Genomic DNA, 26,880 nt, shown 5'->3' on the forward strand with positions numbered 1-26,880 from the left:
CCTGGGCCATGGGATGGGAGCCAGGCTGGGGCAGCCCCTCCCTGCCTGCTCTGTGTCCTCTGGGGCACCTGGGACACCCAAAGGTGCCACCTGGGACTCTCCAAGGCCTTCCCAAGCCCTTCCAGGTCTCCTTTAGCCCCAGGGGAGCTGGGTCACGGCCTCACAGCTCCCAGGGAAAGCAAGGCAGGACACTCCATCCCCAGGCATTCCTTCTAATTAAGGCTCAGGGATTAATTAAGCCAAATAAACCACTAACACCTCTAACACCACCAACAAGCAAACACCAACTGGAGGCTGCAGTAGTGCCAGGAATTTCTGGAGGAAAGGGAGGAAATAAATGAAGAAATCAAATGTTGTTTTCTTAAAATACAGCCAAAACCATTCACCAAGCCACTGAGAAGGCTGAATGCACAAGGAGTTCATTTCTCATATAAGTGAGAACAAAATTAAAAATGCAGTTTAGTTTCAAGGGTTTAAAATTCAGAACTTGATGTTTTGTCACAGAGTTTGTTACTGTTCTGTTGTTCTTCAATCCAGGCTGTATCTGATGAGTCCCTTTAAAAGGACAGAGACAGAGATGTCTCTGTGCCAGCTTACAGGAAAAGGCATTTTCCAAATAAACCAAAATGCTGACCATGAAGGAAGAACCCAGTGCTTTTCATTTGAATGGATACACTGGTATATCTCCCATCAAACCCCAAACAGTTGGACATGAGCACACTTGAAATGCTGAAGATGAAGCTTAAACTATGTCTCAAGTAGTGGAAACAGATTCAGGCTTTTCACCAATGTTCCTCTTGAAAAGAAATTAATATTTTCATTAAAAAGTAATGGCCATTAAATCTGATATTTCAGCACTTGTTTATGATTTCCTACAGCTGCTGCAGAGCGTTTTTATCTAAAAAGCAATTTCCATTACCTGTACTTTTCTGTTTCATCCTTTGACCTAGTTTCTAACATATAAGAAAATGATATTGTCCCTGTTTGCTCAATGTACACCCCTGTCTGATTTAATCACCTTCTGCAAAACAACCTGGTGCTGTTATGAAAGGCAGCAGGATGCAGTCACCTGGAGCTTCAAACTCCCAGGGAACAGTAAACACAACCTACTTAGGAGAGCCTCAGCAGCAGGCACTGCTCCCTGGTTACATTTATCTTGCCTCCATAGCTTCATTTTTAATTAAAAAGATAATACTTCTGGAAAAGTCCCCTCAGCCTTTCCAAAACACTTCAGTGTCGTGTTACCCAAACACAGCCATGGAATTAATTCCAATTAATTGCTCAGGAGCACTCGTGGCTTTCTGCAGCTCAGTGGCTGGAGCTCAGAGCTGACAGATTTACAGCCAGCAGATAAAAGACAATTGGCAGAGTTATCCCATCCTGCACTGGAGCTGCCAGGAGCACAAAGACTTGCTCTGTTCCGAGGGATCTCCCACAGCAAAGCACAAGGAGTTCTTGGAGCCCAGGATGAGCTTAGAACCTGGTTTTGGAGCTCTGACAGGAGCTGAGGACTTGTGCACAGGGCAAAGGACTTGTGTTCCTGTGCCAGCTACACCTCACTAAAAACTGCTCCTAATCTGTTTTCTGTTGGCACAATAAAAAACAAAGGCTCTAAACTAACGCCCTGACCTAATTATTTTAGTGCAGATTTGCAGGGGTTCTTTAGCAAATAAAACACCCATAAATAACTGTTAGAGTGCCTTTTCTTTCCCAGGGGAGAAGGACGGGTGGCAGAAACGTGCTGCCAAGCAGACAGGGCCTCCACAAACAGGGACTCCAAAGGTGCATCCCCTCCACAGGAGCTCCCAGCCTCTCCTGGGAGGGGTTTTAGGCTGGGTTTTACAGAGCCACACTGGGCTGAAAGAGAGCTGCACCTTCCTCCAAACCCCCTGGCTCCAGCACTGTCAGAATCCCACACTGGTTTGGGATCCCATCCATCCCAGCCCTGCCATGACATGACAGGGCCACCTTCCCCTGTCCCAGGCTGCTCCAAGCCCCAGTGTCCAGCCTGGCCTTGGCTATCCAGGGATCCCTTCCCAACATTCTGGGGCTGAGCTGGTGAAGGAAATGAGCCCAGGTAGTGCCAGTGAGGCAGCACCCAACCCAACTCCCTGCTCTGCCCTAAGGGGATCCCCCAAACCAGGAGCAGGGAGCACCCACGAGCTCCAGGAGAAACCCAGAGCTGTGCTGGCCCTGAGCTGCTCCAGATCCTCCCATTCTCCAAGAACAGAGCCAAGGAAGGCAGGGCAGGGCAAGAGGAGGCTGTGCCCACCAGGCCCTGCTGCACAGGGGCTCAGGAGGGGCTTCACCCCTCAGACCCACAGCGGGGCTGTGCCAGGGCAGAGACCCTGCAGGGAGTGTGGACACAGCCAGAGCCTCCCCCTGCTCCAGGGAAGGGCACAGGAGCATCCAGAGCATTCCCTGCTCTGTTCCAGCACTGAAACCAGGGAGCTTTGGGTTCCCCCAGGGTGATACCTTGAGGAGTGTCCATGGAGCAGCCAATATTCCCAAAAGTAACTTCCAGGAACAAACCCTGTTCAGTGTCTGCCTGCTGGGGAGGCTCTGGAGCTCTGACTGGCACTGAGCTTTAGTTATTCTCCTGTAAAACTTCAGAGTTGTGACAAACAAACTCTGAACCAGGCAGAAAAATGAATTTTGTGCAATTCCTTCCTGATGTTTTCTCACCTGGCCAATAAAGGAAGGAGAGCAGCAGGGACACAGCAGGGCAGGGTGGATTTTAGCTGATCCTGTCCCTCTCCAAACCCAATACTGCTCAGCCCAGTAATGATCTTGGCACCAAAATTTTGTTTAAGTTTCTATTAACTCATTCACACCCTTCCCAATCTTCCAGGGACATGAGACACACTGAAAATTCACTGTTCTTCCCTGGAAGCAAAAAAACCCAATACTTTGTCTTTTCCTACCAGCTGAGTTTTCTCCTGTTACAGCATTTTTCCTTTCATAGAGGTTATAAAACAAGACCTCCAGTTTTCACTTTTCAACTAATTTCACCAAGAACAATTTTCCTTTTTACTGAGAGATGTTAAAAAAGAAGTGGCTTTTCTGTATCACCTCACCACTCAGTAAGTGACTGTCAGACAGAAAGGAGCATCCACTAAGGATGGTTTGGATCTGAAATTTTTAAGGCTGAATATCAGTTTTTCTGTTCTATTCAGAGACAGAACCTGCCAGGAATGCACAGAGAACACAGCACTACCAAAACTGTGTTTTTTCAAAGAGTGGCTGTTTATTAGCCAGCAGTGATACACAAAATTAGCAAGTTTGGGGACAAAACCACAACAAATACAACAAAAAATCAGTTTTTTTCACCTGCAGTAACAAGGAGCTCCTCTGTTATCCATCCAGACACAACCCATCACATCTTCAGTATTCCATCAAATGCAATAATTACCAAGCTCAACAGGAATCAAGGACAAACTAAATACACACAGAGTCATTTGTACAGATGGATTTTTAAAACAGCATTTTAAACTCCTCCCAGCCTCTTTCTCTTGGTCAATATTCTGTGGCATTTGGCACATATAGAGAAATTTAGCTGTGATTTTAAACTCTTTTTCTGCTGGTTGGTTTTTCTTTGTCTTTTCTCTCACCTCCAGCAAAGACACTTCATACTTAGAAATAATTTCATTTAAGCAACTATTAATTCTCATCATTAACGTGTAGGCAAAAGAGTTGGGATTGTTTTCCATGAATTATTTATGCAGGATGGGCAGAAAAAGCACATCCACATGCTGCCTCAAACAGGAATGCCAGTTCCTGGGAGAAATCTCCAAGAGCCAGGATGCCCCCCCTTGGTACTGATAACCAGGAATGTTCAGTGGAAAATTCCTCAGCCCCAGCCCTGGAGTGTGGGGTGTGGGATTTACCTGGGCAGGGATGGGTTCCCACTGTGCCTCCCCTTAGGGCTGAGGTTCAGCCAGGTCTCTCCCTGCAGGGAGGGAGCCCCTGGTGCTGCTCTGGGGCAGCTGCCTGTGAAATCAGATCAGCACCCACCCAGACATTAAACAAGCACCAGCTCCAGCCCTGCTCCAGGATTTGCCTTCCCAGTGAATTCCAGAGCCTCTGGTGCTGCTTCACTGCCTGCAGGCAGAGCCCAGACCCCCTCAGTGACCTGTGCTTCACTCCCTGCACCCCAAAATCCCTCTCAGGATATTCCCAGCTGTGCCTCTGGTTATGAATTCCCCCAGGAGCACTTCCAAGGACAGCAGGAATTGGGTCTGCCCTGCCAGGAGCACATCAGGACAGGCACATCTCAGCTTCTGGGGCAGTTCAGGGTTCATTTGCACAGCCAGCTCAGCCCCTGGGGCTGGGGAGCCAAAGCTGAGCCTGGAGAAGGGACAGCCCAGAAAAAGGGAAAAATGAGGGGGCAGATTACAACAGCCACATCCCCAAGCTCCAGCTTTCCCTGGAAGCATCAACAGTGCACAGGAAAGGACTATTTTCCTATTATTCTAAACCCCTAAATGCCCGAGGATTCCCTTTCCTGCCTGCACAAAAAGGGCCACAACAGCCATTCCATGTTAAATTTGGAATAAAAAACAACAGAGTCCACACAGACTCCTGATTCAAATCCAGCTCCTGCTTTAATTTGCCATATCCACCCCATAATGGGGCTGCTCATCTCCCTCATTCAAAGGCTTGTCTCAGCAACTGCAAGATTACACAGCTGAGAACTTCCAAAGCTGGACTTCAGTAACAAAACATCCCACAGTTTCTGCACTCCTAATATTTTGGCAAGACCTCAGAGATCTCCTAAACAAAATGGAAGGTTTGTCTTTAAAGTGTGGTTAAAGCAGTAAAATAAAATCCCAATAAAGAATGACTAACAGGACATGAAAAGCAGTGGGGAAAACACCACAAAGAGAACAGCTGGGAGAGAGGGAATGAGTGGGAAAACAGCCAGAACACAAACTTGTGTAAATTCTGCTCTGCTCAGTCTCTGCAGCACAGGGTGAAGGTACCAGGAGCAGGCATCCATTCCTGGAGGCATCCATCCCCAGCTCTACCCATCCCTGGATCCATCCATCCCTGGAGCCATCCATCCCTGGATCCATCCATCCCCAGCTCTACCCATCCCTGGAGCCATCCATCCCCAGCTCTACCCATCCCTGCCTGGGTCCTCATCCCTCCATCCCCAGCTCCATCCATCCATCCATCCATCCATCCATCCATCCATCCATCCATCCATCCATCCATCCATCCATCCATCCATCCATCCCCAGGTGCCCTGCCTGGTGCTGGATGGGCAGAGGTGGTGCCCATGGTCCCCCATCCCTCCATCCCCAGCTCCATCCATTCATCCATCCATGCATCCCTGCATGCCCGGGTGCCCTGCCGGCCCGCGGTGCCCCATCCCTGCATCCCCGGCTCTATCCATCCCTCCGGCGCTGGGCGGGCAGAGGCGGTGCCCGCGGTGCCCCATCCCTCCGTGCCCGGCTCTCTCCATCCCTGCCGGCGCTGGGCGGGCAGAGGCGGTGCCCGCGGTGCCCCATCCCTGCATGCCCGGCTCTCTCCGTCCCTCCGGCGCTGGGCGGGCAGAGGCGGTGCCCGCGGTGCCCCATCCCTCCATGCCCGGCTCTCTCCATCCCTCGGGCGCTGGGCGGGCAGAGGCGGTGCCCGCGGTGCCCCATCCCTGCATCCCCGGCTCTCTCCATCCCTCGGGCGCTGGGCGGGCAGAGGCGGTGCCTGCGGTGCCCGCGGTGCCCCATCCCTGCATCCCCGGCTCTATCCATCCCTCGGGCGCTGGGCGGGCAGAGGCGGTGCCCGCGGTGCCCCATCCCTGCATCCCCGGCTCTCTCCATCCCTGCCGGCGCTGGGCGGGCAGAGGCGGTGCCCGCGGTGCCCCATCCCTCCGTGCCCGGCTCTATCCATCCCTCGGGCGCTGGGCGGGCAGAGGCGGTGCCCGCGGTGCCCCCGCCCCGGTGCCGGTCCCTAGATAAGGCCGGCGGCGGCGGCGTTGGGGGCGCGGAGCGGGGATGGAGACGGGCGGGTGCCGCATGGGCGGCGCGGGGCCCGGCGGCCCCGCCGCGATCACGCTGGAGGATCTGGACGGGCTGGCCGAGGAGAGCCCCGACTCGGCGTACCACAGCCACGGCAGCAGCCTGGAGGAGGAGGCGGCCGAGCGCATGGACGACGAGGAGCAGGAGCGGCTGCTGAGCTACTGGCAGAGCGTGGGACGGGGGCACCAGGTGGACGTGCCCCGAGGTAAGGCCGGGACGCGGGACTGGGGCTGCGGGACACGGCAATGAACAGCCAGCAAAGCCCTGCGCGAGTCTGAGCCACCGGAGTCTGGCTCTGGAGCGGCTAAAGCTGCACCCGGGGCGATGCAAAGCTTCCCGTAAGGCAGGGAGGCGGCTGCAGCGGCGCTGGAGTGATCTATTCGCACTGAAAACAAGCAGTGCGAGTTTTCAGACCTAATTCAGTGACCCATTCGCACTAAAAACAACCAGTGCGAGTTTTCAGATCTAATTCAGTGACCGATTAGCACTAAAAACAACCAGTGCGAGTTTTCAGACCTAATTCAGTGACCCATTCGCACTAAAAACAACCAGTGCGAGTTTTCAGATCTAATTCAGTGACCGATTAGCACTGAAAACAACCAGTGCAAGTTTTCAGATCTAATTCAGTGATCTATTGGCACTGAAAACAACCACTGCGAGTTTTCAGACCTAAAACCAGCCAATGTGAGTTTTCAGAGCTAATTAAATATTAAACTGACGACCTGCAAAAGCGTTCTTCCTCAAAGTATCCCCTCTACCCCAGTACAGCTCTTTAAGGAAAGAGGGCTGTGTTTAAAAACGGCCCAGAGTAAACAAGTAAAGGATTGATTTGCTTTCCACAGCAAGGCTCCCGGGCTCATCTTGGTCAGAATCGGTTGTTTGCAATTTTAAGAAAGTCTGGAGAATCTGAAAGAGTGATGAGTCAGAGAACTCTTAACAAGCAGCAGAGAGTCACCACAGGCTCAGCTCGGTCAGATTTAACTCTGCCCTGTCCTGGCCAGAGGAGCAGAGATCTGCAGCATCTCTGCTGGGCAGGTAACTCACCTTCCTGAGGTGGGGAGAGCCAAAGCTGGCCCAGGCTGCACTGGACACTACCTGTATTAAATTACTGCTCTTTAAAAACTCTTTCTATATTCCAACACAGCAAGTGTTCGAAGTCTCAAGTTTGAAGTCTCTCATCTTAACTCTGGAAAGCTTTAATGACAATTAACATGCTAAAAGAAGGGTAAGATCAGCCTGAGCAGGACTCCCTGCCTTGCCTTGCTCTCCCTGCCCCTGGAGGGTCTCTGGATGCCCAGGGCCACCCCAGAGTGCCAGCAGTCACTCCAGCAGCCATGGCTTTGTGTCTGGAATGCTGCAATCTGACATTTCCAGGATCCCCAGGGCTCAGAGGGTCTCTATTTAACACCCCTGAGTGCAGCAGAAAACCAGAGCCCTTCCCACAGAATTACCTGCTGTTCTGGTGCCTGGAATTCCTAAATTCCATCAGGAAGGATACAAAGTCCAAGGAATATGTCAAAAGCAGGGTGTGAGCATGTTTTAGTTACAGTTATACATATTATTTAGTTACACAGTTATAGATATCATTTAGTTACACAGTATTACAGGTTTGCTCTGTGGCACTCAGCACATGTTACTAAAGTCAAGATAAGGTAATACAAGGTCCTGTCCAGGGGCTGAAGGAGGAGGGGATTTTCCAGAAGGAGGAATCCCCCTGTGACAAGGAGCAGCCCATGTCCCTGCCTGTCTGGGCCAGGGAGAGGACCCAGGGAATGTTTAGGGTGGATTTTAGGAAAGGTTCTTCCTCAGAGGGTGGAATCAGCACTGGAACAGCCCCTCAGGGAATGGGCACGGCCTGAGGCTGCCAGAGCCCCAGGAGGGTTTGGTGAACACCCTCAGGGATGGCCAGGGTGGGATTGCTGGGGGTCTGGGATGATCCCTGTGCATCACTGGAGCCATGACTGCAGAAAACACAACTGTCCTTGTCCTGCTGCTGCCTGCCTGGCCCTGCACAGGTGGAGCTCTCCAGACGGGGACAACACAAAGCACAGACTCATAAACTGAAGGATAAAACTCCCCAAAGGACTTTAATCAGTTGTAATCCCTACCCTCTGCATTAATATGGAATGCAAAAAACATAACCCATCCCCACTAATTGATAAAGTAATCTAAAAATAGAGTTAATTCTAGAGTCCTGAAAGCTTTCCTAATTCTTGGAAAACACAGTGGTGAACTCTACTTTTATTTTTCCCTCAGCCTTCAAAGAGATCCATTCACATGTCAGTTATTAGTTACATTTTAAATGTTTCCCAGTGACATATTGCAAAGAGAAAATGTTTACACTTAAGTACAATGTAGCTTTTTTACCTTTATTTTTTCCCCTCCCCTTTGTTTAAGGATCTTTACTATTCCAAACAGTCTTAAGGCTAAACCCCTGGACTGGAAGCCAGGAGATGGAGGTTTGATTCCCAGCTCAGCTACAGATTTACTGAGTGACCTCGGCCAAGTTAATTCTCCTGCATCTTAACTCTCCCCTCCTCTCAAACATGGATAATAAATACTCTCTTCCCCCATTATCCTGCCTCTTCCACCTGAGGCACCTCCAGCTCCCCAAAAAAGGGCTCTGGGAGCTGAAACTCCTCCTTTTCCTGCATGTGCAGCACACACTGTGGGGCAGCAGGGCAGGGGCTCACATCCAGACTGTCAAGCACTGCACATAAAATCGAGTTTCTAATCCTCTACGTACACAAATGCCCTCAATCAGCCCAGCTCTGGGAGGCAGGGAACCAACTCTTGTGGCAGAGGGGTGTTCCATGCCCAAGACTGACCTTGTACCCACAGTTTCCAAGCCTGTCTGGCAGGGATCACCTCCTGAGCAGAATTCATTCACGACCTTGAGCTAGAATTGATGTCAGGATAACCAGAGTTACAACTGCACCTTTAGGCATTAAACACCCTTTGGAAATTCATTCCCACAGCAGTATTTCCTTGAGCCTGCCCACAAGAGCAGCCACCCTAATGTCCTCTGTGTGGATGCACCTGAATCTAGCAGCACAAGAGGTGCTGAGCTGGGAATGGCCCCTGCACAGGGCCAGAAATGGGGCCCAGCCAAGAACTTTCCATGGACACTTGGGTAGGAAATGTAGGGAATGGGAGAGGGAAACCCACTCCTAAGAGCACAGGGGCAGAACTCAGGTAACCTCTGTTGAATTTGCAGGCAACCCCAACATGGAAGAGATGAGAATCTTGACTCCATGTTTCACAAGGCTGATTTATTATTTTAGGATATATATTATATTAAAAGAAAATGATATGCTAAAACTATACTAAAGAATAGAAGAAAGGATTTCATCAGAAGGCTTGAAAGGAAAGAAAACACAATAAAATCTTGTGACTGACCAGACAGTCTGAGCCAGCTGGGCTGTGATTGGCCATTAATTAGAAACAACCACAAGAGCCCAATCCCAGCTGCACCTGTTGCATTCCACAGCAGCAGATAACCATTGGGTACATTTTGTTTCTGAGGCCTCTCAGCTTCTCAGGAGAAAAGATCCTAATGAAAGGATTTTTCATAAGAGATGTCTGTGACAAACCTTTCCTAGGAAAAGCTTTTTCCTTGCCTAGAAACGAGCAAACAACAGCAGTGACAAAGACCCCCAAGGGAATGAAGCACATTTCAGTCCTGTTCCTGCAGTCTCACTGGGAACTGTGGTTCTGTTGCAGACATGGCAGAGCCCATCCAGCAGCTGACCAGGAACAACAACCCCCAGGAGAGGCAGAGCATCCCCTTCACGCTGATCCAGCGCAAGGAGAAGGTACTGCTGCCCCCCCTCTGCACACAGGGCTCCACAAATGGCGTGGGGCTCCTCACAAAGGGCTTCGAACTCTGTGGGATTCTGAACATGAGTGCAAACATTGTAACTGTGCCACTGCCCCTCATTTGGAACATCTCAGCCCTTGGACATGTGTAATTTTCGTTTTTGCAAGTCAGAAGATGGCCAGGAATTCCACCCTTTGAGACATAATTCAATTAACAAAAACCCCTCTTTGCCATTTGAAATAAAATGCCCATTTTCTTCACTTAAATTGGTGCATTTGCTCCTTTACAGTCATGTTGATAAAACATTAGCAAAGAGTACTTGAAAGAAATGAACAACTGAATTTAAAACCAAAAATGTACTTCTGTATCACAAATCATTATCAAACAAAGCAGCAATTTGTAAACCCATCTTATCCTCTAGTAAAATACTGAAATTAATGTACAGCATATTGCTTCCAGCTCAGGAAATGTGCAAACAAATGTTTAACCTTAAATCAAAAACCACAAAAACCTTTACTGACCATCTATGAGGACTTTTTGGCCACATTTCTTTTAAATAGATTTAAACAATTCACACTTATAAATATTATCATTTGATTGTGTTTCATTTTAACACACTGCAGTGTGTTTAAATGAAGTTTGGGACTCCTGACTGTTTTGTTTATGTTGAAAGCATTTTTTAATGTTACAGTATTACTGTAACAACTGCAGCTAAAAAACAAGGTTACTCAGTGTTAATTGCAACTAAATGTTTAATAGTGCCAGTCCAAAAGATGACAGCTCCTTATTTAAAGGAGAACTGCCTAAAAATCTGCTGAAGTCAGTTTTGATGCAAGATCAGCAGTGTATTCCTTGGTTTATAGGAGGAAGGATTAAAATCCATGTTTCTTTCGAGGTCACGGCACTGAGAGCTGTAAAGATGCAGTTCTTGTGCTTCACTCGTATTTGTTAGGTTGATGTTTTTAGCTGAATAAATGACAATCCCAAATTGTTCCCTGTGTGTTTGCAGCTGGGAGATCTACTCTATGAGAAAAGGCAGTATGGGAAAGCCAAGTGGGCTTGTATCAAAATGAAGGAGAAGCAGTACGAGCAGAGCATCTGCCTCGGCTTCATGAAGCTCATGAGGTACATCTGTGAGCAGAACTCCTCAGGTAATGACACCCCAGCCCCACAGCAGTTAGAAAATGGCATTTCTGCCCTCTCTCCTAATTAGGGAGATGCTTTGAACAGTTTTTCCCAAATACACACCCTATAGGGATGTTTTTCCATGATACAGCCTTTCCAGAAAAATCATAGAAATCCTGGAAGGGTTTGGGTTGGAAGGAGCTAAAATCCCCTCCAGTGCCACCCCTGCCATGGCAGGGACACCTTCCACTGTCCCAGGCTGCTCTCTGCTGTAAATCTGACATTTGCTACAGGATTTACAGAGTTTCATTTTCACAGCAGCACTGAAATCACCTGGCAGTGTGTGATACCAAAAGGGAGCAGAGTTTTCTGCCTCCTTCCCTTTAGTTAAGATATTAAATTGTCCCTGTCCCAACGGACACAGCAAATTTGTGGTTGAAGCGTGTTTTCCAGCAAGATAATCCAGTTTTAGCTCAAAATAATGGCAAATCCACCATGTCCTTGAGAGCTTGTGCCTGCCTGTAAAATGTGCACCTGGTGTGCAATCCAATTGAATCTGGTTTTCACTTCCAGACATCAGCTCTCATATTCTTCATCCTCCAGTTACTATCAAGTTTTGCCATGCTCAGTGCTCTGTGCTGTAATTGACTCAGCCCTTAAGTATCTTTCCAAGAAAACACAAACATTGATCACAAAAGCTTTTCCTTCCCCAGGGTACCTTCCCCATTCTTTTAACACTTTTATGTGGTTTAAAAGTAATTTTAGCTCCAGAACTGCAGGGTTGTGATCAAACTGTACAGAAAGGAAGTTCCCTCTGCCTCCTGCACTCCAAACACACAACAGTACCAAAAAATATTGCAACATTTTTAACACCAGCAAACCCTCAATGAATTCACAGAGCAGCCCCTTCTCTTGCCTGCAGTTTTGTTCCCAAATATTTAAACCACGATACAAGGTCAGTTTGAAGATAAACACAACTCCTTTAGGAGAGGGAAAAGATTTCAGGCAAACTCCCTGCCCTGCATGAAGAGGGGAGAGCTCACCAAATGCTGTGTTTTGGACACAGATGCACAAACCTTGCACACACACACACAGACTACAAAGCACAGGGAAATCATGGAGTCACAGATGGTTTGGCTGGGAAGGGACCTTAAAGATCTTCCTGTTCCCCCCCTGCCATGGCAGGGACACCTCCCACTGTCCCAGGCTGCTCCAAGCCCCAGTGTCCAACTGGTCTGGAACACTTTTGGGGATGCAGGGGCAGCCAGAGCTGCTCTGGGCACTCACTGCCCCTCCCAGCTTGGAGCACACCCACACTGCCTAAACCATCCCAGTGAAATCCCTTCAAACACTCCGGGTTTGAAGCAGCTGCCTGATGCTGACACTTTGTAGATGCTGTATGATTATTCCTCTACATTTCTATCTACTGATGAGCATCTCACTCTTCTACTATACTAATTTGTGACCCTGGTCACAAGGGTTTTCAAAATGAAGAAGAGAAGAAAATGTTGACTTTATGATCAGAAAGCTTGATTTATTATTTTATGATATATGTTACATTAAGACTATACTAAAAAAAAACAGAAAAGAAAAAGATTTTTCAGAAGCTAGCTAAGCTAAGAATAGAAAAGAATGAATAACAAAGATTTGTGTCTCAGAGAGCAAGAACTAGCTCTGCTGTGAGTAGTTAGTAAATCTAAACATTTACAAGAAACTAATCACGAGTCTACCTGTTGCATTCCACAGCAGCAGATAACCATTGCTTACTTTTAGTTGCTGAAACTGCAGCTTCTCACAAGGAAAAATCCTAAGAAAGGATTTTTCATGAAAGATGCCTGTGACACTAATTGTGATCCACTTCCAATCCTTGGAATCTGGTTTAAAGCCAGAGAAGAGTAATAGACATAGTCCTATTCATCCTGGCCCTATTCCTAAGCCTAAGCATCCTCTTAACTGCACTAAACTTTTGACTTGCCCAAATAACCCCCAACTCAGAAAAACTATCCCCACACGAATGCAGATTCAACCCCCAAGTTCAGCAGGCAGGGACAGTGTGCAGAGCTCCTCCTGAGCCTCCTGAATGCTCTCACCTCCCCCTGTGTGTGGGCAGGGCTGTACCTGGGCATCACCGTGCCCATTGTCACCATCGTGCACACCAACGAGGCGCAGTCGGCGATGACACAGGCGGTGACAGTGGCCTATTACCTGCCCGAGGTGCTGCAGGACGAGCCCCCACACCCCTTCGACTCTGACATCATCATCGAGGAGTGGCCTGCCACCATTGTCTACAGCAGGTGAGAAATGCTTTAACTGCTCTGCTAAACACAGGGAAAACACCCAGCTCTCAGTCCGGGCACTTTAGGATTTTTAGACCTTGTAAAATTTAATTTCAAGAGTTGTAAAAGCTGCCTGGTTTATGAATGGGATGGTTAGGAAATAAAGGTTACAAATTTATAACAAGGAATGGTTTTGGGCTCTGCCCAGGCTCCCCAGGGAATGGGCACATTCCCAAGGCTGCCAGAGCTCCAGGAGGGTTTGGGCAGCACTGCCAGGGATGCCCAGGGTTGGGTTGCTGAGGGGTCTGGGCAGGGCCATGATTGGACTCCACAATCCCTGTGTGTCCCTTCCAGCTCAGGTTATTCTATATTTATATCAATTACTTGGTAAAATGATGCATCTGTAATTGTATGATAAAACACACTCAGACTATTCTGTATAGTTGGGAACAAAGTGTCTGATGTGGCACAGAAAACTTTAAGAAAAAATGGTTTGGGATTAATCACAGTCAGTACCATTGGTGAAACACAACCAAGTCACTCAGAAGGCATTTCTGGAAAAATAGTGAGTTTAAAATGAACACAGTGGCTCTGGAAAAACGAAACAGTGGCTCTGGAAGAACAGTGGGTTTAAAATGAATCACAGAATGAACTAGGCTGGAAAAGACCTTTGAGATCACTGAGTCCAAGCTATGCCCTAACACCACCTTGTCACCCAGACCATGGCACCAGTGCCACATCCAGGCTTTACTTAAACACCTCCAGGGATGGTGACTCCACCACCTCCCTGGGCAGCCCTTTGCAATGCCCAATCACTTTTTCTGTGAGGAGCTTTTTCCTCAAGTCCAGCCTAAACCTCCCCAGGCGCAGCTTAGGGCTGTCCCCTTTAGTCCTGTCACCGTTCCTGGGGTGCAGAGCCACTCCCAGCAGCGTCAGGGAGCTGTGGAAGCAGCCAGAGCTGACCTGAGGTGACCCCTGCAGGAGCTTCCGAGGGATCACCAACGAGGACTCCATCATGAGAGAGATCAACCTGCTGGCAGCCATCCTGGAGAGCCCCGAGCTGTGCCTGCGGGACACGTTCATCATCGCCGGCTACACCAACCCCGCCGCCGCCAACCGCCACAACGAGATCTGGTTCCTGCAGCGGCCCTGAGCTCCTCCTGCTGCTGCTGCTGCTGCCCACGGGGCCTCCTCCCTCTCACAGGTGACCCCAGGTGTCCCCTGTCACAGGTCAGCACTGGGGATCTCAGCTGGGTTAGGAGCAGCCAGCCCAGCTCAGCTCCCCAGCCACAGATCCCCGCGGCAACTCTCCCACAGATTGGATGGAGGGTTTTGGCACTTTAAAGTTAGTTCAGCTTTTCTATCTTATTGAGCAGCTAAGGGAGGCAGAAACCCCTTCCCTCTGGCATCCCTAGGCTGCCTGTGGCTCAGGATGCTCCCTGGGGACATCCTGGAGCCCTGGCCTGCTCCAGTGCTGCACAAAGACCCCGCTGGGGCTCTCAGTGTGACACAGCAAACCCACCTCACACAGGCACAGAAAGAATGTCCAGGTCTCAGTTCCTGAGGAGAACCACCAGGCTTAGCCCAGTGGGATTGGAGCATGGAGTAAGAACAGGCCAATGCTGACAGCTGTGGCACAGAGATCCATCCCCAAAGCTTACCTCAGAAAGCTCCCAACCAAAGCTCCCCCAGTCTGGAGAGAGACCAAAAACTCCTATTGCTCACTCAAGTGTTGACAGCAAAATTACTGAGGTTATCCTCATCACACCCCCCAGGAATCCCATGACTGGCTCTGGCATTCCTAAGCAGACACTGGTTCCTTTGAACTGCAGTTTTCTGAACAGTTCATTCTTACAGCTTTGCTGGGTGTTTAAAGCACTGCAGCTGGAGTAAATTGTTCAGCACTTCTGGCTGTAAATGGCATAAATGACACAAATATCCACAGAGAACACCTCAGCTGGGAGTGACCTGGGGCAGACACCTCTGCTGAGAGCAGGGCTGCTGCTCCAGGCAGCACAGCTGGGTTTGAGCACCCCAGGGACCCCTCTGGGCCTGTCCCAGCATCTGACCACCCTCACTGTGAGAGTTTTTTCTCCCCAGTATCAATTTGTTGGTTGTTTTGCCCTTCAGCCCTGTGCTAAGCCCTCAGCTGGCAGCCTGGCTCTGTGCAGAGGCTGAGCTCCCACGTTCCAGAGCCCCCAGAAGGTGTGGGAGCAGCATTGCCACTGTTCCACACAGCCCAAGAGCACCTACTGCACTTTAGAGTCAGGGTAGCAAACAATTCTGCTCTCCAAAATCCCTCCCTAATGTCTCCCCTTACTGATGTGATGGTAGAGTTTATTCCTAATAGACGTAAATATTTTTTTATATAAAATTCACTGAGTACATCACCAGCATTATTTATTGGTTACAGGATTTAGGGTTCCAGCAGAGCTTCTGTGCCCTTTAATTCCAACACAGAGAGCAGCAACCAGAGCCAGGGGCTGCTAACTCACAGCAGGGTGAAAAAACAACTCCAAAAATGGATTTGTGGAGGATTTCTGAAAGAACCCAAAAAGCCTCCTGGTCCCACAGGGAGGGAGGGAGGGCTCTGTGCTCAGCCCAAAACCTCTCCCTGAGCAGCAGGATCAGAGTGGCCCTGGTTTATGCAGGACCAAGGTGCCCTCTGGTGCCTGCTGGGCACAGAGATTCCTTGGGAAGCAGCAAAGAGAGGGGGAAAAGGAAACAGAAAATAAAGAGACACAAAAGCCTTAGTTTTAACACAAAAAACCCAAGAGTTTTTATGGAGAGGGGAAAAAATCCCCCAAACAAACTAAATTGCAATACAGTGTCCCAGCCTGGGAGAAGGAAAATTAAAAATGCCAACCAGTATTAAAGTAAAAGCTCTTAATTAAAGAAAAACAGTGAAAGTATTTTTAAAACTGAGTTGAATAGATGGCCCAGGGAGGCATTAAATAAAAGGTTTTGTTCTCATATCCTCCCTCAGATTTTTATAAGAGTACATAAAAGTAATTTTCACCTCCGACAAGATTTTATGGCAAATTAAAAAAAATTTCTGCCATCTGAATTCTTTTGCCAGCGAGGGAAACTCTCATTATGTTTTGGCACAACAGATGTTGCATAGCTCCTGGAAGCAGTGAAATCCTCTCACCACAGAGCACCAGTTTGTACATAATTCACATTTTAAGCCTCTCCTGCAAAAGCATCTGCTGTGTCTGATGTCCCTGCCAGCCCCTCCTGTGGCTCAGCTCCCCGTGGGTGATGTTCTAGACACACCCCTGGAGCACGAGCAGATCTATCTGAGTGTGCTGACATCCCACCTGCAGCCCAGCACTGCCTGCTCTTTGTGGCAAACTGTGAATCCCAAGATAGTATTTATTTATTTTCACTTCTGTTAGATGGCTTCTGCTGCTGAGAAAAAAAAACCAAAAAAAAAACCAAAAAAAAACCCTCCTTCAGCTCCAGTTTGGAGATACACTTTATGGCTTGGTACCAAGAGCTGCCACTGGCCTCAGGAGCACAGGCACCAAGAGCTCCAGTGTTTAGCTGACACAAAATGCAGTTTATTCAGTTGTTACACCACTGAATGGCAAGCAAACATCACTGGTACTCAAATCTGACTACACCAGGTCAGGCATGACTGCCTAGAACAGGTATTTTGTTATCCATCCGTGGCTCTGCTTTGGGAGCCACCCCTGGATTTTCAGTTTTAATGTGAAGTTATTAGCTTTCCACTCATGAAAGGAGATAATAAATCAGCATTCACCCCTATTTTTGGAAGATTAAATGATGTAGCCTTAACAGATAAGTGTTGTCCTGCATACTGTGTATTTTCCAAACCAGAGTTAGTGCCTAAAACGTTGATTCCAGCTATTGTGATACTCAGGGCCTTGCTTATTGTATGTAAAGACATCTCCACAGAGTTCCTCTGGCATTGTTGTGCTGTGCTGTCTGACACTGTCCTTTGCTCACACTGAAATGTTGTCTTGTTTACTGTTTGGCACAATTAAAGAATGATTTTACTGTGCACAGGACACCTGGCTCTCATTCTTGCAGCACACAGAGGTGCTTTTGCTCTCCTGCCTCGGGATGCTGCTCTGATTTTACAAAAGCCAGATGTGAAATGGTCACCTCAAGCCCCTCTTCCCCAAGTGCTGAGGCCTCCAGGAGTGAGGCAAACCCTCCCTGCAGCCCTGGCTGTTACTAGAAGTTGTGTTCTCCAGGAAAGCAGCAGCACTTGAAATGCAAATCCAGAGCACAGGAAGGAAACAAAGCCCTGCAGCCACAGGCAAGGCTGGTGGTGCCAAACCAAGGTGCTCACCACAGCTGAAACCCCAAAACAAAGCCCTGCACTCCAAAGAGCCCTCAGAGGCACCTGCAGTGATGCAAAACTACTGTAAAGTTTCTCTTTATCACTGGAGGTTCCTCATTTAAACACTCTCAGGTCCCTGGGTTGCAAATACCTGATGCACTCACAAGTTTGCCTTCCAGTTCTCTTCACACAGCTACACCAAAATCCATCAATTTTAACCAAATTCCCAGAATTCCCAGAATCACCAGGCTGGGAGAGACCTTCAGGATCATGGAGTCCAACCCAGCCCCAACAGCTCAACTCAACCCAGCCAGACCCAGGCTTTGTTAAACACACGTGCTCTGAGGCCAACAGTCTGATACACAACTCAATCCTAACTTTTTATGCCTCTAAACAAAAAAAGAGCAAATATTTTACACTTTCCAGAGTGGTGTTTTATGTAACATCATTTGCCAACAAGGGGAAGGCACAGATCACTAAGTTACAATTGACTGACAAACAGCTCTGGTCCCCAGAATCTCATATTTTGGCATTAAAGATTGGTAGAAAAGAAAAAGATGTCATCATCATAATAGAAATAGGCCAATAAATAAATTAATAAACCAGATAAATCAATTTAAAAAACCTCCAAGAGAACTAATTACACTCACAGATGACTTAAAACTTATGCTAAAGAATATTATTTTTAGTCAGAGAAAATGTTCCAGCCCACACACAAATTCCTCAAGGCATTCCCAACATCTTAATACTGAGTTCAGCCAAATGCAGAAACCTCAGTTTAGATCTGGTGTCAATTTTGCAGACAGAGAGTGAGGAAAATTCAATTCCAAGTTTTCCACCCGAGCTTTCCAAGTTACTCAAGGTAAAAGGTGTCATTGGTGCAAAATGAAACTGCAGCTGCTGGAGTTGAACCCACGGTGCTTAATTTACCCTATAATCAAAGTTAATTACACAAGAAAGTGTTGCCTTTCTAAACACTGCAAGGCCAGACAGAGGTGATAAAACATTTCCAGTCACTGGCCACTGACCAAAAAGGAAATGCAGTCACTCACCTTGATGTAAGTGTTCTGAAATTCTACCAGTTCTTCCCCAAGTGGAACTACAATTTTTTCCACTTGTCTCTCGTGAGAATAAGGCTGAATTTCTGGAGAATCTTCCGCACACACCTCTATCTGAGCAATCAGCAAGTTGGAGATAACTTGTTGCACAGCCTGGTAAAGCCACAAAAACAAAGTAACTATTTCTGTATTTTAGCAAAGGTTACACAAAATTGTAAGGAAAAGGCATCCACTGCCTACAATAAATAAAGAAAGGACAGGAAATAGAATTCCAGGCTTGGGGATTGGAAAGGACCCTTAAATCCCACCCAGTGCCACCCCTGCCATGGCAGGGACACCTCCCACTGTCCCAGGTGCTCCCAGCCCCAGTGTTCAACCTGGCCTTGGGCACTGCCAGGGATCCAGGGGCAGCCACAGCTGCTCTGGGCACCTGTGCCAGGGCCTGGCCACCCTCACAAATCAATAAAATGTTGTTTATAGCATGAGAAACACCAAACCTCACCAAGCAATGGACTGTAAATGGATTCAGTCCTGATGTGGAATTCCTCAGGACCCTGCAGAGGCTTCAGGCAAAGAGCAGAGCTGCCCCTCACCCTTGATTGTTTAAAGCATACAAGGAGCTGTGGCTCACCTTGGTGTCACTGCCTGGGGTGGCACTCAGGGCCAGGACCCGGAATTGATTGGTGTATTTGCTCAGCTCCCTCACAACCTGAGAGCAGGAAAGCTTCATTAATGCCCTGAGAGGAGATGATTTCCTTGTACAAACTACAGCAGTGAAAATGCACACTAAGCAGGAAAGGCTTAACAAAACACTCCAAAAATGCTGAATCCCAGAATGGTTTGGGTTAAAGGGACCTCAAATCCCACCCAGTGACACCCCTGCCATGGCAGGGACACCTCCCACTGTCCCAGGGTGCCCCAGTGTCCAGCCTGGCCTTGGGCACTGCCAGGGATCCAGGGGCATCCTGGAAACGTACCAAGAACAACCTGGAGAAATTATGAAATGATTTCTCACTTGATTTAACAAAAGTATTGACAGCCCACTAACTTGGGTGAGCTGCCAAAAATTGAGTCTGAAGAAAAACTCTAAAAAATGTAATTCACAGATGATTAATCCTATGTTATCTGAAATCCACAAATATCCAATAAATTTCTCCAGTGTATCAAAGTAACTTTTAGGTCACCTATTGCTCTCAGGAGATTAACTCATGATACTACATGGAACTACAATTTTTTCAACAAACCCTTGGCTAATCAATACAAACACCAAATTTAAGAAGAAATCTTGAACAGATTTATCTCTGCTAAAGAACCTTATAAAAACACTGGGGTTTTTTTAACATTGCTCAGCCAAAGCTATCTTTAAACCAAAATTACAATTTAATGGAGGCACTGAAAAGATACCTTATAGGTATTATTAATAAATAAGGCAATGACAACACACAGGAATGTTGGATGTCTTTCAAACAAAGTTAAGGACCTCAAGGACAATCTCCCCATAGCAATGACCCTGCTGCTTTATGGAGATGCTGGAAGCAATTCTGGGGAAGGTTTTTGCGACTGGGAGAGAAGAGTGGGGTGGTTCCAGCCCTACCTGGCAGTAGGCATGATTGCCAAGGGCTTTGTGGGCTTCATCAATAACCAGACATTTGATCTCCGTAGCAGGACAGGTCCCACGAGAGAGGTCATTGACCATTATCTGAGGAGTGAGGAAAAAGACTCTCTTGGTGTTCCACAGCTCCTGCCGGCCCAGGGCCTGGGTTCCTCCTGCAAATCAAAGAAACAACATCAGGGAACTCAGAACAAGGTATGGCCCAAGATCTGACAGTGACAGAGCTGGCAGACACATAAAATCATGGAATGGGTCAGGTTGGAAAGGGACCTTAAGTCCCACCCGTGCCATGGCAGGGACACCTCCCACTGTCCCAGGGTGTCCCAATGTCCAACCTGGCCTTGGGCACTGCCAGGGATCCAGGGGCAGCCCCAGCTGCTCTGGGCACCTGTGCCAGGGCCTGCCCACCCTCACTGAACACAGAATATTCACAGAATGACCAGGCTGGAAGAGACCTTCAAGACATCGAGTCCAACCCATCCCAAACAGCTCAACTCAACCCTGGCACCCAGTGCCACATCCAGGCTTTGTTAAACACACCCAGGGATGATGATTCCACCACCTCATGGGCAGCCATTCCAGAACTTTATCACTCTTTCCATGAAAAACCTTTTCCTACTATCCAACCTGTATTTCTCTTGATGCAGTACAATGACTAGGAAGAGTTTTTTGCATTAAAAAATTAAATCCAGAACCATGGAAATCAAGGCTGGGAAGCTCAAAATGCCAATTACTCGGAACATCACTTAAGACACCTGTGGGGAAGGTCTGGGTCTCAAACCAGGTTATGGGTTCAGTCATCAAGGCTGTTACCGCAGTGAGGAATAAAGTGCAGCTCGGGGGGGGCTGCAAGAAAAAAAAGGTGAATGGAAAGTGACAAGGAAAGCGACAATAAAAGTGACACGGAAAGTGACAAGGGGATGAGAAGGAGGGGCAGAACCAGCCCTGAAGTGGGTTTAAAGAGCCATTATTGTTTGGCTTTAGCATCCCTCTGCGTGTGCAGAGACGTGCACGCTGTGACCCCAGGGCTGCACCGCAGCGCTTCACCCTTTATACAGGCGACCTGTGCTTTTAACTACGGCCAAACCAGCAGTCAGCCCTTCAAACACCTCTCATGTTTTATTTTTTCCCTCACACTGTGGCTTTTCACGCCTGGCAGCCCGCGGGCAGCGGCCGTACCTGTCATCTCCGCCATGTCCCGGCTCGGGATGCCCATGACGCGGCCGCACGCCTCCATCTGCTGAGCCACCAGCGGCTTGGTGGGGGCCAGGAACAGCACCTTGCCCGAGGGGAACCAGCGGTAGAAGTTGTACATGACCACGGCGGCCACGAAGGTCTTGCCCAGCCCGGTGGGCAGGCACACCAGGGTGTTGGCCAGCAGCGCGGCGCCGGCCATGCGCTCCTGGTAGGGGCGCACGGGCAGGTTGGTGGGGTAGATCCAGATGGAGCCCGCCGCCTCGCTGAAGCCCTGCGGCGGCCCGGGGTCGGCCGCGGCCGCGGCCGCCAGCAGCAGCTCGTCATCGCTGTCCCCGGCCGGCTCCCCCCGCTCCGCTCTGCCCTCAGGCGCCCGCCACACCTGCGGCAAAGTGCGCTGCCGGCCGCCGCTCATCCTGCCGCCATCTTAGCCCTGCCTCACCACCGCCGCCGCTTGAAACCGCCGCCGAGAGGGACGGGAGCCGCCTCCCGGCCCTCCTCCCTTCTCTCCCGGCCCTCCCCTCGCCGTGAGGCGCCCGCCAAGCCCGGGGCAGGTCCCGCTGCTGCCGCCGCTGCCCTCGCTCAGGGCGTGCCCCGCCAGCCCCGAGGCGGCGCCATTTTGTCCCTCCCTCGGCGCCCCTCCCCGAATTCCCGCTGCGAGCTCGGCCGGGGCTGAAGGGGACGGTCGGGAAGCGCCTCCGGAGCCTCCCCTTCTCTCCCGGCCTGCTCCCGGCCCGCCCCTCTCCCTGTCGGGCGGCTCCCAGCCCTCCTCTCCGGAGGAGGAGCGGGAGGTGGGTGGGAAGATGGCGGCGGCCGCGGGCCCGGCGCAGCCCTGGAGCGCCGAGGAGCTGCGGAGCGAGGCGCTGGCCAAGAAGGAGATCATCAAATTCCTGCAGGAGAACGCGGCGCAGGCGGTAATGGCGGGGGATAATCCATAATTTGGAGTCATGTGGGGGAGGTTTGGGTTTTTTTGGTGGTTTGATTCCCCTCACGCCTGGCGCGCGTGTCCCGCAGTTCCTGGCGGAACACAAGCTGCTGGGGCAGGTGAAGAACGTGGCGAAGACGGCGAACAAGGAGCAGCTGATCGCGGCTTACACGCAGCTCTTCCACACGCAGGTGAGGCCGTGGGGATGGAGCTGGGCTCGGGCAGGGCCGGGGCCGGGCGTGCGGCTCCTCATCCTTCCCCCCGCAGCGCTTCAAGGGCACGGACGGCGCCGAGAAGGCGGCGGAGAAGGCGAAGCCGGCCAAGGCGGAGGAGGCCAAGGGGAAGGCGGTGAAGGCTGAGGAGGCTGTGGAGGAGGTTGGTGTGATGCCCTCGACTCGCGTTTTTCGCCCGGAAAATCAAATTATGCGGGTGGCTTGTCTCGGGGTGAGGGTTAGGGGGATATCGGGGAAAGGATCTTCCCCCAGAGGGTGCTGGCACTGCCCAGGCTGCCCAGGGAATGGGCACGGCCCCGAGGCTGCCAGAGCCCCAGGAGCCTTTGGACGGCACTGCCAGGGATGCCCAGGGTGGGATTGTTGGGGGTCTGGGCAGGGACAGGATGGTCCTTGTGGGTCACTTCCAGCTGAGGAGGTTGTGTGATCCTAAGTCTTCAAAAACATGGTTACAATAAGAAATCTGGTGTTCATACCCCGCCTTAACCTTAAGCTGCATTTTCCCCAAATGTTGCAGCCCTGCAGTAACATGAACACATCATTCACTAACAGTGTCTTCTTTGGTGCCTTAAACTCAGTGGTTGTTCAGTCTTGGATATCTGAGATTGTTTAACCCACCAGTCATAATTCTCTTTTTATAACCTTAGGGGCCACCAAAGTACACAAAATCCATTTTAAAGAAGGGAGATAAAACCAACTTCCCAAAGAAGGGAGACACTGTCCACTGCTGGTACACAGGAAAGCTGCAGGATGGGACAGTCTTCGATACCAATATTCAATCAAGTAAGGTTATGGACATATAGATGTGCAGATAAACTCCTAGGGCTGGTTGCAAATGCTCCTAGAGGGAATTACCTGGGCTCCTCCAGCAGATGTGGGCAGGGTTTGCCCCTGGAAGGTGTGTCTGGGAGCATTCCTGACAAACAGCTTTATCATGGTGCTGCTGAGCTGCCCTGCAGCTCCCGACCCTGATTTTCCATGAGCTAGCAAGGGCAGTATTTTAGGACTGGCTGGTGTCAAGTGACAGGGCTCCATCCTGCCAGCCCTGGCTTCTGGCATTCCAGGCCCGGGAATGTGGAATGCAGGGAGTCAATCTGCAGGGGAGATGGTGCCTAGGGAGCTCCAGCACCAGCAGTGTGCTGCATTTCTCTAAATAAACACATCTTGGGGCCATTCTGTGGTAAATCTTTGCATATGGAGGCACTAGAATGAGAGGGATTTCAATACTCTGGTGTGCAGTATTCCCTGATGGAATTTTTGTGACAGATCAGAGGGTTTAGGGGTATGAAATGGTGCAATGGAAGGGCTTTCCCAGCAGTGATGTCCCACACTCAGGAACAGTATTCCAAAGTCACTGGAATACTGTCTGTAATTCCTCATACTTGTATGTTCCCTGTTGACTTTTCTTGGTTCCTTAATAAGTCCATAACTTGTACAGTCAACTTGAGTAAGTCAGGAATGAGCTTTTGGGGTTTGAAAGATGCTTTGGTGGAGCTTGAACATTTAATGATGTTTTTAGTGCACAGCTTTAATATTTCCCTTGAAAATCTGATATTGGGCTAAAAATAATACCAGGAGAACAGCGATTTATATAAAGTATGATTGCAATGGCAGTTTTCTACAGAGGTGTGGAGTGTGCTGGTGGGATGTTGAGGCAAATGAACATAAAACTCTTTTCCAGGTTCCAAGAAGAAAAAAGCAGCCAAGCCCTTGAGTTTCAAAGTTGGTGTAGGAAAAGTGATCCGAGGTGTAAGTAGAGCATTCAGGGCTCCCTCCCAGTCCCTGGGCAGTTCCAGTCTGTGGTTTGACTGGGGTGCAGTTTGTGGGTTCTGTTTCTTGTGGGGGCAGATTGCAAGGGATTGCACTGGGGGATGGAACATTCATCCTCAGTCATTCCCTCGTCAGGCTGAGCTTGGAACGTGAGCTCTGTTCCCTGGGGTCAGCCCTGTCAGTCTCCTGTCAGTGTCTCACAGCAGCTGAGACCGATGGCATCCCAGGGCTCCATCCATCCATCCATCCATCCATCCATCCATCCATCCATCCATCCATCCATCCATTCTTCCATCCATCCATCCATCCATCCATCATCCATCCATCCATCATCCATCCATCCATCATCCATCATCCATCCATCCATCCATCCATCATCCATCCATCCATCCATCCATCCATCCATCCATCCATCCATCCATCCATCCATCCATCCATCCATCCATCCATCCATCCATCCATCCATCCATCCACCCCTGTGTGCATTCCCTGGGCTGTACTCTGTGCCAGGCCTGAGCACCCTTTCCATGGGGAAATTCCTGCTGTGGCCACCCTGAGGCCGTTCCTACTCCTCCTGTCCCTGTCCCTGGGAGCCCTCCCAGCTGTGCCCTCCTGGCAGGAGCTGTGCAGAGCCACAAGGGCCCCCTGAGCCTCCTTTGCTCCAGGTGTCCTGGTGTGGGAAGGGGCTGGAGCTGGGGAGGGGCTGTGTCCATGGGCAGCACTGCAGGAGCAGCAGTGGCCCAGGTTTATCCCTGTGTTTATGCTGGGTTTGTGGGTGCCAGAGCCTTGCCTCAGTGGGGACAGCAGCAATCAATCCCTGGGCGCTCCCTGGGAAGGGAATCCTGCAGCTGGGAATGCTAATGGGATGTGTTCCCATTGCTCCCCAGTGCATCCCAGCACGGGGGCACAGGTTGCTCTGTGGGCTGGTGGGGGGCCTGGAACACCCTCCTGGAGTGCTGCACAGAGCTGGGGAGGGCACCTGGGGCATTCCTGGAGCCCCAGGAGAAGCTGGGAAGGGCAGTGGCCGCTGTCCCATCCTGGCTGGAGCTGCTCTGTCGTTGCAGTGGGACGAGGCCCTGCTGACCATGAGCAAAGGAGAGAAGGCCCAGCTGGAGATCGAGCCCGAGTGGGGCTATGGCAAGAAGGGGCAGCCTGATGCCAAGTATCCTTCCATGGCCTCTGACTCCTCAGGGAGCCTGGGAATGCTGGGGACAAGGAGGTGCTTTAGGGACAGGGATACAGGAGAGGGGTTCACTTGTTACAGCAGGCTCAGGATCTTCCCACTCAGGGAGTTCTGGGCACTTCCTGAGGGTGCAATTGGAGTAAAACTCATGCAGGGGGAGCCTGCTGCTGTTTTCCACCTGCATTTTTATTCCAGCTGCTTGCAAATGCTTCTGCCTGATGGGGATCCTCACCAGTGTAGGGGCAGGGGCAGAGTTGCACTTGGTTCTGGGATACAGCTGCAGTAGGAGGTGCAGGAGTGATCCCACAGTGTTTCATGCAGACCTGTTTCTTTTTCCCAACCCTCCTGGAAGAGAAGGGATGGTTCTCCTCTGCTGGAATCCCGTGATCTGAAGGGCTGCCTGGACACAGTGGGACAGTGTGACCTCCCCAGGCCCTGCCCCACAGCTGCAGGCAAGGCTGGGGCAGCTCAGAGCAGCTCAGAGCAGGGTGTGCTGATGAAGGTGTGTCCGTGGGGCTGTCCCTGTGTCCTGACAGCTCCTGCTGGGCACAGCTGTGGCTGCATCCGGGGTGTCCCACCAGGTCAGGGCCATCCCAGGGACAGGGGAGAGGCTGGGGAGCAGCTGGGCACTCCCTGCCCAGGGAGGGGTCACTGCACGGGCTGTTTCCTTTCTGTTTCCTTAACGTTTGCCAACAGGATCCCACCAAATGCAAAACTCTTCTTTGAAGTGGAGCTGGTGGATATTGAGTGAAGAATTCCCTGTGCTGCTGGGAATCCATTTCTGCCAGAGAGAGCTTCCTGCTGGCGTTGCTGTAACTCCTGGCTCCGGTTACAGCGGTGCCTTTGTGGGGATGAGTGCTGAGTGTTGTCCCTGCCCCGCTGCTGTAGTGACAGCCCCACCACTAAAGCAGAGTTTGTACCTGCCAGTGCCTCCCTTCTTTGTGTCTGTGCTCCCCCGCTCCTCTGCCGGGCACTGCAGAGCCCCTGGAGCAGCAGGGCCCACACCCAGCCAGGGCTCCTTCCCTCCTGGGGAGCCCAGCCCCACAGCATGGGTGCTCCACAGCCCCACAGCATTCCCATCCCACAGTCCCACAGCATGGGTGCTCCACAGCCCCACAGCATTCCTATCCCACAGCATGGGTGCTCCACAGCCCCACAGCATTCCCCATCCTACAGCATGGATGCTCCACAGCCCCACAGCATTCCCATCCCACAGCATGGGTGCTCCATGATCCCACAGCATTCCCATCCCACAGCACTGCCACTCCATGATCCCACAGCATTCCCATCCTACACTCCCACAGCATTGGTGCTCCACAGCCCCACAGCATTCCCGCCCCACAGCGTTCCCACTC

General features: G+C 50.3%; 3 protein-coding genes across 4 annotated transcripts in view; 2 read left to right on the top strand and 1 right to left on the bottom strand.

Moving 5' to 3' along the window:
* Nucleotides 1-21,837, bottom strand: part of FANCM (FA complementation group M) — a 59,927-nt gene extending 38,090 nt beyond the window's left edge. For both annotated transcript variants that reach the window (XM_077180898.1, XM_077180897.1), the window contains exons 1-4: nucleotides 21,403-21,837; nucleotides 20,206-20,378; nucleotides 19,243-19,320; nucleotides 18,606-18,764 (exon numbers count right to left, since the gene is read on the bottom strand). In XM_077180898.1, the coding sequence (XP_077037013.1) occupies nucleotides 18,606-18,764; nucleotides 19,243-19,320; nucleotides 20,206-20,378; nucleotides 21,403-21,832 (840 nt within the window). In that variant the 5' untranslated portion in view covers nucleotides 21,833-21,837. The remainder of the gene's footprint in view (nucleotides 1-18,605; nucleotides 18,765-19,242; nucleotides 19,321-20,205; nucleotides 20,379-21,402) is intronic.
* LOC129122168 (heme-binding protein 2-like) lies at nucleotides 5,914-17,273 on the top strand. The gene is made up of 5 exons (XM_054635790.2): nucleotides 5,914-6,225; nucleotides 9,744-9,835; nucleotides 10,850-10,991; nucleotides 13,076-13,259; nucleotides 14,223-17,273. Exons 1-5 carry the CDS (start codon nucleotides 5,997-5,999, stop codon nucleotides 14,392-14,394), a joined length of 819 nt encoding a protein of 272 aa, XP_054491765.1. The 5' UTR covers nucleotides 5,914-5,996; the 3' UTR covers nucleotides 14,395-17,273.
* A 363-nt stretch (nucleotides 21,838-22,200) lies between the features above and the next one.
* Nucleotides 22,201-26,449, top strand: FKBP3 (FKBP prolyl isomerase 3). Its single transcript, XM_054634153.2, has 7 exons — nucleotides 22,201-22,331; nucleotides 22,432-22,533; nucleotides 22,610-22,717; nucleotides 23,220-23,355; nucleotides 24,254-24,321; nucleotides 25,407-25,504; nucleotides 26,222-26,449. Exons 1-7 carry the CDS (start codon nucleotides 22,221-22,223, stop codon nucleotides 26,274-26,276), a joined length of 678 nt encoding a protein of 225 aa, XP_054490128.1. The 5' UTR covers nucleotides 22,201-22,220; the 3' UTR covers nucleotides 26,277-26,449.
* The last annotated feature ends 431 nt before the right edge of the window (nucleotides 26,450-26,880 follow it).

Source organism: Agelaius phoeniceus, chromosome 6, assembly GCF_051311805.1.
Source record: "Agelaius phoeniceus isolate bAgePho1 chromosome 6, bAgePho1.hap1, whole genome shotgun sequence".
Classification (NCBI taxonomy): Eukaryota; Metazoa; Chordata; class Aves; order Passeriformes; family Icteridae; genus Agelaius; species Agelaius phoeniceus.

Coding starts and splice junctions, on each gene's coding strand:
- FKBP3 (XM_054634153.2), top strand. CDS start 22,221: ATGGCGGCGGCCGCGGGCCCGGCGCAGCCCTGGAGCGCCGAGGAGCTG. Junction 22,332..22,431: donor AGGAGAACGCGGCGCAGGCG/GTAATGGCGGGG, acceptor CGTGTCCCGCAG/TTCCTGGCGGAACACAAGCT. Junction 24,322..25,406: donor TAGGAAAAGTGATCCGAGGT/GTAAGTAGAGCA, acceptor CTGTCGTTGCAG/TGGGACGAGGCCCTGCTGAC.
- LOC129122168 (XM_054635790.2), top strand. CDS start 5,997: ATGGAGACGGGCGGGTGCCGCATGGGCGGCGCGGGGCCCGGCGGCCCC. Junction 9,836..10,849: donor TGATCCAGCGCAAGGAGAAG/GTACTGCTGCCC, acceptor GTGTGTTTGCAG/CTGGGAGATCTACTCTATGA. Junction 10,992..13,075: donor CTGTGAGCAGAACTCCTCAG/GTAATGACACCC, acceptor GTGTGTGGGCAG/GGCTGTACCTGGGCATCACC.